The 14457-nt window shown below is 37.3% G+C and overlaps 1 protein-coding gene across 1 annotated transcript in view; it reads left to right on the forward strand.

The window, feature by feature from the left end:
• Positions 1–13414, forward strand: part of tbkbp1 (TBK1 binding protein 1) — a 44494-nt gene extending 31080 nt beyond the window's left edge. Inside the window, exons 8-10 of the mRNA XM_054760910.1 lie at positions 4284–4399; positions 8231–8946; positions 9167–13414. Coding sequence (XP_054616885.1) covers positions 4284–4399; positions 8231–8946; positions 9167–9295 — 961 coding nt within the window. The 3' untranslated portion in view covers positions 9296–13414. The remainder of the gene's footprint in view (positions 1–4283; positions 4400–8230; positions 8947–9166) is intronic.
• Positions 13415–14457: the final 1043 nt, after the last annotated feature.

A 14457-nucleotide genomic window follows, 5' to 3' on the forward strand; every position in this document is an offset into this window, starting at 1 on the left:
CTTTGCTTTTTAGATCCAGTTAATAGTTTTCAATGGAAAGTCAACTGATGGCCTTATTGTGGGACACGGAACTGCTAAATTACTAAAGCATGGGTGGCCAAAGTGCGGCCCGGGGGTCATTTGCGACCTGCGGCACATTAAAAAAAATATTTAAAAATAATTTTAAAATACCCTAGCAAAAATGGAAATGTCAGCAGTGATTTTACAAGAATAAAGTCAAAATATTAAGAGTACTTTTATTAAAATAGCATTGCATTATTATGAGGAAAAATAGCATCATTTTAGTAGCATCAAGTTCAAATATTAAAGAATGATGTTATTTTTCAAAAGTTGTAATATTGTGAAAGACAAACACAACCACAAATAAAGTTTTGATTAATTAGGTGATGGAAAAAATGATCATGTTACAAGAACAAAGTCAAAATATTATGGGAATAAAGTCATAATATTATGGGAATAAAGTCATAATATTATGGGAATAAAGTCATAACTACGAGAAGAACATTTACAAGAAGAAAGAAGAAGAAATGTACAAAATAAAGCAGCAGCAGAAATGTTTTTTATAAACGTCGTAATGTTAAGAGAACCAAACAACATAAAATAAAGCAGTCATTTTGGGAAACATTGGTTGGGGATGAAGTTACATAATGTTATATAATGGGGATAAAGACAAAAGAGATATGAAATATTTGGAAAAAAAAATAAAATAAATAAAATAAATTGAAAAAAACAGCTGTTATTTTATGGTAATAAAGTCAAAATATTATGGGAATAAAGTCATAATATTATGGGAATAAAGTCAAAATATTATGGGAATAAAGTCATAATATTATGGGAATAAAGTCAAAATATTATGGGAATAAAGTCATAATATTATGGGAATAAAGTCATAATATTGTGGGAATAATGCCATAATATTATGGGAATAAAGTCAAAATATTATGGGAATAAAGTCATAATATTATGGGAATAAAGTCAAAATATTATGGGAATAAAGTCATAATATTATGGGAATAAAGTCATAATATTATGAAAATAAAGTCAAAATATTATGGGAATAAAGTCATAATATTATGGGAATAAAGTCATAATATTGTGGGAATAAAGTCATAATATTATGGGAATAAAGTCAAAATATTATGGGAATAAAGTCATAATATTATGGGAATAAAGTCATAATATTGTGGGAATAATGTCATAATATTATGGGAATAAAGTCAAAATATTATGGGAATAAAGTCATAATATTATGGGAATAAAGTCAAAATATTATGGGAATAAAGTCAAAATATTATGGGAATAAAGTCATAATATTATGGGAATAAAGTCATAATATTATGAAAATAAAGTCAAAATATTATGGGAATAAAGTCATAATATTATGGGAATAAAGTCATAATATTGTGGGAATAATGTCATAATATTATGGGAATAAAGTCAAAATATTATAGGAATAAAGTCATAATATTATGGGAATAAAGTCAAAATATTATGGGAATAAAGTCATAATATTATGGGAATAAAGTCATAATATTGTGGGAATAATGCCATAATATTATGGGAATAAAGTCAAAATATTATGGGAATAAAGTCATAATATTATGGGAATAAAGTCAAAATATTATGGGAATAAAGTCAAAATATTATGGGAATAAAGTCATAATATTATGGGAATAAAGTCATAATATTATGAAAATAAAGTCAAAATATTATGGGAATAAAGTCATAATATTATGGGAATAAAGTCATAATATTGTGGGAATAATGTCATAATATTATGGGAATAAAGTCAAAATATTATGGGAATAAAGTCATAATATTATGGGAATAAAGTCAAAATATTATGGGAATAAAGTCATAATTTTATGGGAATAAAGTCATAATATTGTGGGAATAATGCCATAATATTATGGGAATAAAGTCAAAATATTATGGGAATAAAGTCATAATATTATGGGAATAAAGTCAAAATATTATGGGAATAAAGTCAAAATATTATGGGAATAAAGTCATAATATTATGGGAATAAAGTCATAATATTATGAAAATAAAGTCAAAATATTATGGGAATAAAGTCATAATATTATGGGAATAAAGTCATAATATTGTGGGAATAATGTCATAATATTATGGGAATAAAGTCAAAATATTATGGGAATAAAGTCATAATATTATGGGAATAAAGTCAAAATATTATGGGAATAAAGTCATAATATTATGGGAATAAAGTCATAATATTGTGGGAATAATGCCATAATATTATGGGAATAAAGTCAAAATATTATGGGAATAAAGTCATAATATTATGGGAATAAAGTCAAAATATTATGGGAATAAAGTCATAATATTGTGGGAATAAAGTCATAATATTATGGGAATAAAGTCAAAATATTATGGGAATAAAGTCATAATATTATGGGAATAAAGTCAAAATATTATGGGAATAATGTCATAATATTATGGGAATAAAGTCAAAATATTATGGGAATAAAGTCATAATATTATGGGAATAAAGTCAAAATATTATGGGAATAAAGTCAAAATATTATGGGAATAAAGTCATAATATTATGGGAATAAAGTCATAATATTATGAAAATAAAGTCAAAATATTATGGGAATAAAGTCATAATATTATGGGAATAAAGTCATAATATTGTGGGAATAATGTCATAATATTATGGGAATAAAGTCAAAATATTATGGGAATAAAGTCATAATATTATGGGAATAAAGTCATAATATTGTGGGAATAATGTCATAATATTATGGGAATAAAGTCAAAATATTATGGGAATAAAGTCATAATATTATGGGAATAAAGTCAAAATAATATGGGAATAAAGTCAAAATATTATGGGAATAAAGTCATAATATTATGGGAATAAAGTCATAATATTATGAAAATAAAGTCAAAATATTATGGGAATAAAGTCATAATATTATGGGAATAAAGTCATAATATTGTGGGAATAATGTCATAATATTATGGGAATAAAGTCAAAATATTATGGGAATAAAGTCATAATATTATGGGAATAAAGTCATAATATTAAGGGAATAAAGTCATAATATTATGACACAAAATATTTCAATAAAGTGAATAAAGTCATAATATTATGGCAATAAAGTCATAATATTATGACACAAAATATTTCAAGAAGAAAGAAGGAGACATTTGTTTTAAAAAAGGGAAAAAAAAATGTGTATTATAGAAAAAGTTATATTATCGGAATAAAGTCCTAATATTCTGAGAAAAAAGTTGGATTCTAACGGGAAAAAGTTACAATTTTATGAGAAGAAAGTGGTTATAAATATTATAAATATTATTATATTATAATATATAAGCACTTAATATGAAGTGGTTATACATATTATAAATATTATAATATTATAATATATAAGCACCTAATATGAAGTGGTTATAAATATTATAAATATTATAATATTATAATATATAAGCACCCAATATGAAGTGGTTATACATATTATAAATATTATAATATTATAATATATAAGCACCTAATATGAAGTGGTTTAAAATATTATAAATATTATTATATTATAATATATAAGCACTTAATATGAAGTGGTTATAAATATTATAAGGAAAAATAATGTCATTTTAGTAACACAGAGTTGAAATATTAAAGTTTTTTTTTTTACATTGAAATATTATGACAACAAAAGCAAAGAAAATAAAGTTGTTGATTCAAAAAATGATGTTGGGGAAAAAGTTCAACTTTTACAGGAATCAAGTCATAATACTGGGAGATAAAAGACAAAAAGAAGTTCATGACCGTGGAATCTCCGCACTTTTGTGGTTCAGCACAGACGTAGTCCAAGGTCAAGCTAGTCCAGCTCACTAGAGGGTTTGGAGGGGGCGGGGGAGCCGACCATTTATGAAAAAGACATTTTTCGAGCGTATCATTTCCTTGCTTTACATTACATAAAAAAACATGTTCCTGATGCAAGAAATGAGTCAAAGTGATGATCTTCGCCCATTTTGAGGTTTCCTTTGGCCTTTCTTGTCACCAACATTGTGTTCCTACCTGAGGGGTGACTCAGTGCACGTGTGTGTGTGTGTGTGTGTGTGTGTGTGTCACTGTCTTCTTATGTGTCATCAATGAAGAGCTGCCACTCTGAGGTACGCCACCCAACGCCATCCAATGCACAAAGAAAATCTTATGGCCAAGCCACCAAAATATGAGAAACGGTGCGGTGTACCTAATCAAGTGTCCTGTGTGTGATTTCAGTGGTATGATGAGTTTTTACTCCATCCAGGGTGAACCTGGCGCTGGCCTACACGGAGCTGACGGAGGAGCTGGGTCGCCTGCGAGCGCTGAGCTCCAAGCAGACGGAGATCCTGAGGAAAGCCTCGCAGGAGCGGGCCAGCCCGGGTGAGCTGCAACGGCACACGCATGCTCAAAGCCCGTCCAAATACCAAAATGTATGTTCCGGGGTGACATGAGTTGCATTTTGGAGACGGAAGATGACAAATGAACAGGAAATGAAGTGTACTTCATGACTTCAGCATGTCAAACGCCACGCCGCCGCCTCCTCCGCCTCCTTTAACACCTCCAGCCAACGGCCGCGGATGAGGTTTCCTTTTTTAGGCGCCCTTTTGGGCGGAAACTCAGCCACTCTACTTGGAGATATTTATCTTTTACCATAACACACACACACACACACACACACAGACACACACACACACACAGACACACACACACACACAGACACACGCACAGACACACGCACACCATGCTTCTACTTTGACATCGGGTACTAATGCTCACCACAGCTAATCACTCAAACACATCAAAGTACACGCTGACATGGTCTTAAATGTGCCTAAAATATGTCTTGACTGTCTTAAATGCATCTTAAATACGTCTTAAATGTGTCTTACATGCGTCTAAAATATGTCTTTACTGTGTCTTAAACGCATCTTAAATACGTCTTAAATGTGTCTTACATGCGTCTAAAATATGTCTTGTTTGTGTCTTAAACGCATCTGAAATACGTCTCAAATGCGCTTTAAATGCGTCTTGTACAGTATTATCAGGAACGGTACCAAGAAAGCAGATGACCCTCGTTATTTCACAGATGGAAATGCACAAAATGATAATATGAACAAGGTAGGTGAAAGGTTCTGTAACTACTTTGTAAATATTTGACCAAAATCGGAAGAAAACCGCCTCAATTTCTCGTCAGTTGAGAAACAGAACGAAATGATAGACAGGAATCCCAAGTCCATGTTCCTCATGGACACGACAAAAAAGGCAATCATTGGTATCGTTAATAAATGTAAAGCAAAAGCATCAACCGACTGTAACGGAATGGGAACGGATCAATAAAAATAAGCGTTATTAACCAGATGGCAGACCCGCTGACGTACATCAGTAATCATTCCTGACTGGTAACTTCCCAAACAAAATGAAAACAGCTAAAGTAGTTCCAATTTTTTAAAACGGAGACAAACATCAATTCACAAACTACCCACCAGTCTCCTTCTTACCGGACCACAATTTTCCAAAATGATCGAAAAGCTGTTCAACAACAAACGCATTAGTAGCAATGAATCACTCGGGACGGCCAGTACAGCTACGGAGCTAACACTTCAACCTCCATGGGACTGATCGATATCACATTACCAACACTGTAGACGGCAGAAAGGGCGCTGCTGCAGCATTTATGGATTTAACAAAAGCCTTCCATACGGAATCAGAGGGTTCGTCTTGAACTGGTTTAAAAGCTACTTAGCAGACAGGAAGCAACATGTGAAGCTGGCAGAACACACATCTGCCAGCTTCAATATATGGTGCGGAGTACCCCAGGGGTCAATACTGGGACCAAAACTGTTCAATCTATACATAAACGACATCAGACCTAAAGCTAGTCTTACTTGCAGACGATACAACCACATTGTGCTCTGGAGATAGCACACAACAACTAATACAAAAAAATCACAGATGAATGAACCATGCTAAAAAGATGCTTTGATAAAAAATAGACTATCTCGGAAACTAAGTAAAACTAAGATAGCGCTATTTGGACCTCAGTGAAGTTGGCCCCCCACGCCACTCAAAACGCTAGTCAAATCGTCTCATTTGACAGTGCTGCGTTTGTGCGGTTTTGCACAATTAAAATGAACGTTTGTGCTGCTTTCGTTTTTGAGTTATTACAGTTTATTTTGTAGGTCAACCAAAGTTCACCCAGCCCCCGACACGCTCAGATTGAAACCAAAATAGTCTCATTTTTTAGTGCCACGTTTGTGCTGTTTTGTGCAGTTACAAATAATGTTTGTGCTGCTTTCGTTTTTGAGATATCACATAATCAACCCCCCGACATGCCCGGAAAACAAATTTATGTGCACCAAACAGCAAGAACGAAGATGAAACATATGAGACTATTTTGGTTTCATTGACCTCATCATCTGATTATGTAATCAATGGAAAATTTAATCTTTAATAACTCAAAAAGTATGGCAGCACAAACATTCATTTTAAATACACAAAATAGCACAAAGAAAGCGGGAAAAAAATTGACTATTTTGGTTTCATTACGAGCATGTCGGGGGCTGATTATGCAATAGCTCAAAAAATTAAGTCGTTAATATCGCAAAAATGAAAGCAGCACAAACATTCATATTAACTGCATAAAAGAGCACAAACACAGCACTAAAAAAATGAGATTATTTTGGTTTCATTGCGAGCATGTTGGGGGGCTGATTATTTAACAGGCCAAAACTTTAATTATTAATATCTCAAAAACGAAAGCAGCACAAACATTCATTTTAACTGCACAAAACAGCACAAACATAGCAATAAAAAAATCAACTATTTTGGTTTCATTGCAAGCATGTCAGGGGGTTGATTATGTAATAGCTCAAAAACGTAAGTCTATAACAGGGGTTGGGAACCTTTTTTGCTAAGAGAGCCAAGAAAGCCACATATTTTAAAATGTATTTCCGTGAGAGCCATGTACGTACAACTAACAACAACTGACAATACAACTAAATGTGTGCATTATTAAGCATGACCAACAATTTTAGATTATAATAAGTCTCTGAATTTAGTCTTTTTAATAACATTGTTATATTGAAGCTAACCAATAATAAATACTGTGAAATACTTCTTACCATTAATGTGACTTCTGTGCTTGCGGTAGAACATGGATGAATGGATTAAAGTGCATAAAGATGTTTTATATTTTGAATGTTATTTTTAACACTGTGATTTCTGTCAAATAAAATTACAACAGAAAAAATAGTATTGTGTTAAAGTCAGAGAGCCAGATGCAACCACCAGAAGAGCCACATCTGGCTCCCGAGCCATAGGTTCCCTACCCCTGGTCTATAATATCACAAAAACAAAAGCAGCACAAACATTCATTTTAACTGCATAACACAGCACAAATGTAGCACAAAAAATTTGACTATTTTGGTTTCATTGCGAGCATGTTGGAGGGCTGATTATGTATTAGCTCAAAAATTTAAGTCATTAATATCTCAAAAACAAAAGGGGCACAAACATTCATTTTAACTGCACAAAACAGCACAAACGCAGCACAAAAAAATTTGACTATTTTGGTTTCATTGCGAGCATGTCAAGGGGCTGATTATGTAATAGACCAAAACTTGAATCATTAATATCTCAAAAACGAAAGCAGCACAACCATTCACTTTAACGGCACAAAACAGCACAAACGTAGCAATAAAAAATGTGACTATTTTGGTTTCATTCACAGAATGTCGGGTGGCAATGACGTCATCACCTGATTATGTAATCACTGGAAAATGTAATCTTTAATAACTCGAAAAGTAAGACAGCGTCTTAAATGCAACTTAAATGTGTCTTAAATACGCCTTACATAAGCCTTAAGAGTATTTTAAGTGTGTATTAAATGCGCCGTAGGTGTGTCTTATAACTGCACCTTAAATGCATCTTAAGTGCACCTTAAACGTGTTTTAAGTGCGTCTTCAATGTGCATTAAATGCCATGTAAATGTGTCTTAAATGTGTCTTAAATGTGTCTTAAAGTATGTTTTAAATGCGTCCTTAACGCATCTTAAATGTGCCTTAAATGTGTCATAAACGCATCTTAAATGTGCCTTAAATGTGTCATAAACGCATCTTAACCAGGCGTCTTAAAGAGGCGTGTGGCGTGTGATAAATAAGGTGTGTTGCATGTGTGTGTGTGTGTGTGTGTGTGTTGCGTGTGTGTTTGCAGTGCAGCTGCACTCCCCCATCCACCACCAGCGTCACTCGCCAGGATCTCAGCGCCACTCGCCCATCTCGCAGCGCCACTCTCCGGTCGTGCCCCCGCCTCACCACTCCCCCATCCAGCAGAGGCGCTCCCCGGTGCTGCAGCGTCTGTCCCCCGACACGCACCGCCGCTCCCCCCTGCTGGACGTGAGCGAGGGGCCGGCCTCGTACTCCTGCCGCCCGCCCACTCAACACCTCCGGGCCAGCTTCCAGGGCCGCCGCAGCTACTCGGAGGTGACCGACCCCTCGGCGTACCACTGCCCGCCACGCTTTTCCCTGGACCCCGTGTCCACCCTCCCTAAGCCCCGCCCCTTTGTGGAGGGCTACTCCAAACAGACGCCCCAACACTCGCCTCATCAGCACAGAGGGGTGTCGTCTCCGCACCAGGACTCCAGAGAGATGCCCTTTCCGCTGTCTGAGGTGGCCCACCTGCGCTTTGAGCCACCCCCGCCCTCCGCCCCGGCGCCGCAGCCTCCGCAGTCCTCTGAAGACGAGGAGGAGTGGACCTGCCCGCATCCCATCAGCCCGCCCAGGACGCTGGGGGCCGTGCCCAGCGGCGCCATGAGGGGTCCGGCATCCTGCTCGGCCTTCCCTGCCGCCCAGTGCCCCAACGCCATGGGGTGCCACCCCCAGCCCGGCTACATATCAGCTGAGCATGCTCAGTCCTGGCCGTCCATCAACGTGAGTGCACCTTTCTACACGCGTGCCATGCATGTATGTACCACGTATGTGCTACACTACGTATTTACACACGTCTCGCTGAGCTAAGCTAAGCGCCGACAGGAAGTGGCGGTGAGTCAGCAAGCAACTACTTAGGTCTATTTCACGCCCAGTTGTGTAAGTTGTGACTCATATACGAGCGCTTCCTCCCCGTCTGACGTGCACGTGTGTCGCCCCGCAGCTCTGGATGGAGACGGAGGAGAGCGACGTGCGCAGCTGCCCGCTGTGCCAGCTGATGTTCCCGGTGGGTTACCCCGACGACGCCCTCATCAAGCACATCGACTCCCACCTGGAGAACAGCAAGATCTGATCGCCACGGCGACCGGCTTGTGGAAATCAATCAGAGACGTGCACGCGCGCGCGCTCATCTCCAAGCAAGATGGCCGCTTGTGTTTGTACCGGGCCCGCTACAGTACCGCCGCACGCACGGCTCCACCTCGGCTTTGGGAGCCGTAGCGGCCGTCAGTCTCGTCCACGTGGTTTCATTCGCTCCTTTTTTTGCCCTCCTTCTTTCCTTTTGCTTTCTTTCACGTGTTTTAACGGCGGCGGCTCTGCATGTCGCAGCGGGCCCGAGCACCTTCACACCTCTAGCTTTAAAAGACTCACACGGGACACGGGAACCCAAGCCAAGGAGCGCCCGTTTCCACGGCAGCTCCAGCATGAAACGTTCCCGCCCACCGGGCCAGGTGAAGTGTAGCGGGAACATTTTTAGTCACATGATACCTTTCTGCTTGCCTGTCTAAAGTATCTTAGCACTTTATGCTAGTTTAGCCTCTCCTGTGTATCAGTCCACCCACACCCCCACCCCCCACCACCGCACCCCCACCCTGTTTATTTTATTTTTAACCTACGTCTCCTAGCAAAAAAAGATATTTTTGCAGCACATGTCTGTGGCTTGTCACACGCACACACGCACACACACACACACACACACACACACACACACACACACACACTGCACATAAACAATAACAATAAACACACACGATGGGAGTCTTCCTGAAAAATACATGGACTAAAGTATTGGGACACAGTACTAGGGCCACAGTGGGAGAAAAAAAATCTGAGATTTCCAGAATAAAGTCGTAAATTTACAACAAAAAGTCATAAATTTACCAGAAAAACTGTTGTAAATTTACGAGAAAAAAACTCGTAAATTTACGAGGAAAAAGTCATGAATTTACAAGAAAAAAAGTCGTAAATTTACGGAAAAGACCAAAGTTCACGTAAGTCCGCCCGTTTCGTAGCTGCCTCAGGCAATGCCTGTTACGACCGAGTATTAAAATAATCGGAGATTTCAAGAATAAAGTCATACATTTAGGAGAAAAAACTCGTAATATTACGAAAATAAAGTAAAAAATGTATGAGAAAAAAGTTGCACATTTATGAGAAAAAAGTAGTAAATTTACGAGAATAAAATAATAAATTTACGAGACAAAAAGTCGTAAATATACGGAAAAAAGAAGTTGTAATATTACCTTTGCCCAAGGCCATAGGTCACAGAAGTCCGCCCTTTTCATAGCCGTCTCAGGCAATGCCTGAGTACTAAAATAATCGGAGATTTTGAGAATAAAGTCATAAATTTACAACTTTTTTCTCGTAAATTTCCGACTTTCTTCTTATAAATGTAGGACTTTTGTTCCTGTCAATTTTCTAATTTTTTTCTCGTAAATTAACATTTTCTCGTGAGTTTCCAACTTTATTCTCGTAATAATACGATTTTTTTCTCTTAAATTTACAATTTTAGTCTGGAAATCTCAATTTGTTTTTTTCAATGTGGCGCCGGTACTCCATCGTACACAACTCCTCTGAAATCCACGACATTTTTTAAAAGTCAAAGTATTAAGAGAATCATGTTGTTAGCTAATTTGCAGTTTATGAGAATAAAGTTAAAATATTGCAAGAATGATGAAATTAGACATATTACGACATTTTTATTACGATTCTTAAATATTCTTATATTATTATATTTACATTTTTATATCATAATTTCACTTTATTCTCATTTAAGTCCATATTGTTTACGTTACCGTAATGCAGGAAGGCAGTATTAGCAATTTTATGAGAATAAAGTAAAAATATGATAAGAATTATGTGGTAACATACAGTAGGAAGAGAGAATGGTGTCGTATTATGACATCATTCTTGTAATATTTTAACGTTATTCTCATAAAATTACAACATAATTCCTGTAATATTTTCATTTTATTCTTACAAAATTACAACCTAATTCTTGTAATATTTTAAATTTATTCTCATTAAAATAAGAACATAATTCTTGTAATATTTTACATTTATTCTCAGAAAATTACAACATAATTCCTGTCATATTTTAACATTATTGTCCTAAAATTATGAAATCATTTTTGTAATATTTAAAATTTCTTCTCATTAAAATGACAACATAATTCTTGTAATAGTTTCACTTTATTCTCATATAATTACAACATAATTCCTGTAATATTTTTTAAATTTATACTCATAAAATTACAACATAATTGTTGTAATATTTTTTATGTATTCTCATTAAAATAAGAACAAAGTTCTTGTAATGTTTTACATTTATTCTCAGAAAATTACAACATAATTCTTGTAATATTTTCACTTTATTCTCATAAAATTCCATATTTTTACATTACCGCAATGTAGGAAAAAGAGAAAATTTGCAATTTTATGAGAATAAAATGAAAATATTGCAAGAACTATGTGGCAAAAGACATTTTTGTCATACTGCCACATCATAATTCTTGTAATATTTGAACATTATTCTCCTAAAATGATGATATAATCCATGAAGAAGAGAAAATTTGCAATTTTATGTGAATAAGCCTGAAATACTACAAGAAGAGAGAATTTGTCATTTTAGGAGAATAAAGTCGAAGTATAAGAAAAAACATATTATTGTTAATATTGTTATTATTTTGGAGAGTGAAATAGGAAATGGTAAAAAGTCCACGTTGCCGCCAAAAGAGGACGCAACGCCACATTTTCCTCACTTTTCAGTCCCTGGAGGTGTCTCAATACTTTTGCTCATAGGGCACACCAGCACAACACTGATGTCACCCAACAACAACAGCAAGAAAAAGGTTGTTGACTTTGTTGTTGAAGCTTTGAGGAGAAAGGTTGCTAATCTGTCATCTTCTGCTGATGACACTGATGTCAGCTCATCTGAGGTTTTCTGGGTCACATGAGCACTTCCTGGGGTTGGGGTGGGGGGCCGCCAACATGGATTCCACGTGGCGTCAAGCCGCTGAGCAGAGGAGGAGATGCGGTCGATGAGAGCTGCTGGGAAGCAGATTAAATTCCTCCTGCGGCCGCCTGCCACTCAAGACCTGTCTGATAGGGAAGGAGGCGGGGCCTCGCTATCTTCTGGTTTACGACCACAACATCCTGCGTCTTTATTTTTGGAGGTTTAACTTTTTGCCCTTTTGCTGATAGCGACGCGGTGTCGCCGCTAGGTTTAAAGCTGGTGATGGCTTTCCTTTTCCTTGGCGCACTGATGAAGCGTACGGTGGCCACGCTATGACGTCACGCTATTTACCTTCTTTAAGGGCTACTTTGCCACGTTGCGCTACGACGACGTCGGTAATGAATGGAGGCGACACGTCACATTCCGTCACCTTTTTCTTTGACCTCAGAAGATCTCAGCAAGCGTCTTTGTCCGCACGCTTCATCAGTTTGTTCGCTGTTGTTTGTTTATTTGTAAGAAAGCTCTTGGGAAAGCGGCTTTTGAATGACGTTCTAACAGGAACGCGAGTCCCCGAAAGTCTGTTCCTCAGCACCGGGTGCTCGCTTTACAAGTTCCAGGAAGGAGAAATCTCCTTCCTAGTGAACAAGATACCACCTCTGAGCTGCCCCTAGCTAGATGAGCATGCCATTTTGTAAAAAAAAACTTTTTTAAAGGCTTCACTACACATCTTAAATTGAATCTCTGCCAACTTCAGTCATTTTGTGGAGTTTTTTGTTAACTTTTCTCCACCCTTTCTCGTGGACATGACACCACTCCTAGCTGGATGTGCCTGCCACTTTGTAAAAAAAAAAAAAATTAAATTAAAAAAAAAAAGGCTTCGCTACACATCTTAAAATCAAGCGCTGCCAACTTTAGTCATTTTAGGGTTTTTAGTTGCCTTTTTTCCACCCTTTCCAGTGGACATGAAACCACTCCTAGCTGGATGAGCTCGCCACTTTGTAAAAAAAAAAAAAGAGGCTTCGCTACGCATCTTAAAATCAAATTCTGACAACTTTGATCATTTTGTGGGGTTTTTTTGTTGCCTTTTTTTCCATCCTTTGTCGTGGACATGACACCGCCCCCAGCTGGATGAGCCTGCCACTTTTCTAGGGAAAAAAGGCTTCGCTATGCATCTTAAAATCAAGCTCATTTTGTGATCATTTTGTGGCCTGTTTTCCAGCCTTTCTCATGGACATGATGAACCCGCCACTTTGTAAAAAAATCTAAAATTAAAAAAAGAGAGAGGCTTTGCTAGCTGGATGTGCCCGCCGCTCACTACTTCACTACACATTTTAAAATGCACCCCGGAACTGCGCCGGCTTTGATGGTGTCGTCGTTCTCCAGCGAATAGGCTAGCCCGGCACGCCGTTACTGTTCAAATGCGAGTGTAATGTTAGCACTTACTGTAGCTATGCTAATGAAGCTAAGCTCACGCCAGATCAGGAAGCCTTGCACTGGAGGGGGCACGTGGATTTAAGAGCTCCCCGTGAAGCTTTCTTACAAACAAACAAATGTACAAACTTATGGGTGAGGAACACACACACACACACACACACACTCACACACACACGCACACACGCACGCACGCACCTGACATTTTGTGCAAAAGTCCAAACAACCTTCCTTCTACGTTGACTCAGGAGAAGCAGAGGAAGTTTTATTTCCACGTTCCGTTTGAGTTGTGAGGAGGAGGAAGGAGGGAGGGAGGTTTTCCACAGCAACACTCAGGACTGACAACAAAGGTTTTACATGATTGTTGTTTTTGCAACACAACACGACGCTGCCTACGAGAGCTAACCACGTCTTACAGAGTTACGTCCCCACCCCCACCCCCACCCCTTCCTGTTGGTGTAAATATTCCAATAAAGTTGCACTGAAAGTCAGCCTGACGTGTCTTCCTGCACGGGCCCTGAAGAGCACACAAGCCGCCTCACCAAGCTCAGAAGAAGAATGTTATGTCGACACAAAGTGTGACTTCACGTCACACCAGACCACAATTTCGTCTCACAGCTGCAAAATTCAATATTGCACATTTGCAATTCACCGCTCACATTCCCATTTTTCTGCACAAAACACATCTCATTCAAGTCGGGAGCATTTATAAATGCGTGATAATAGACATAAAATTAACATTTTTAAAAACCATTTTTGAAAAAAATTTTTCTCCAAAAATAGGCCATTTGTTTGTGTAGAATTGTTTTGTAATTTTCCATTTTTTCCAAAAAACATTTTTTTTAATTGAA

This window comes from Dunckerocampus dactyliophorus, chromosome 2 (assembly GCF_027744805.1).
Source record: "Dunckerocampus dactyliophorus isolate RoL2022-P2 chromosome 2, RoL_Ddac_1.1, whole genome shotgun sequence".
NCBI classification, from domain to species: Eukaryota; Metazoa; Chordata; class Actinopteri; order Syngnathiformes; family Syngnathidae; genus Dunckerocampus; species Dunckerocampus dactyliophorus.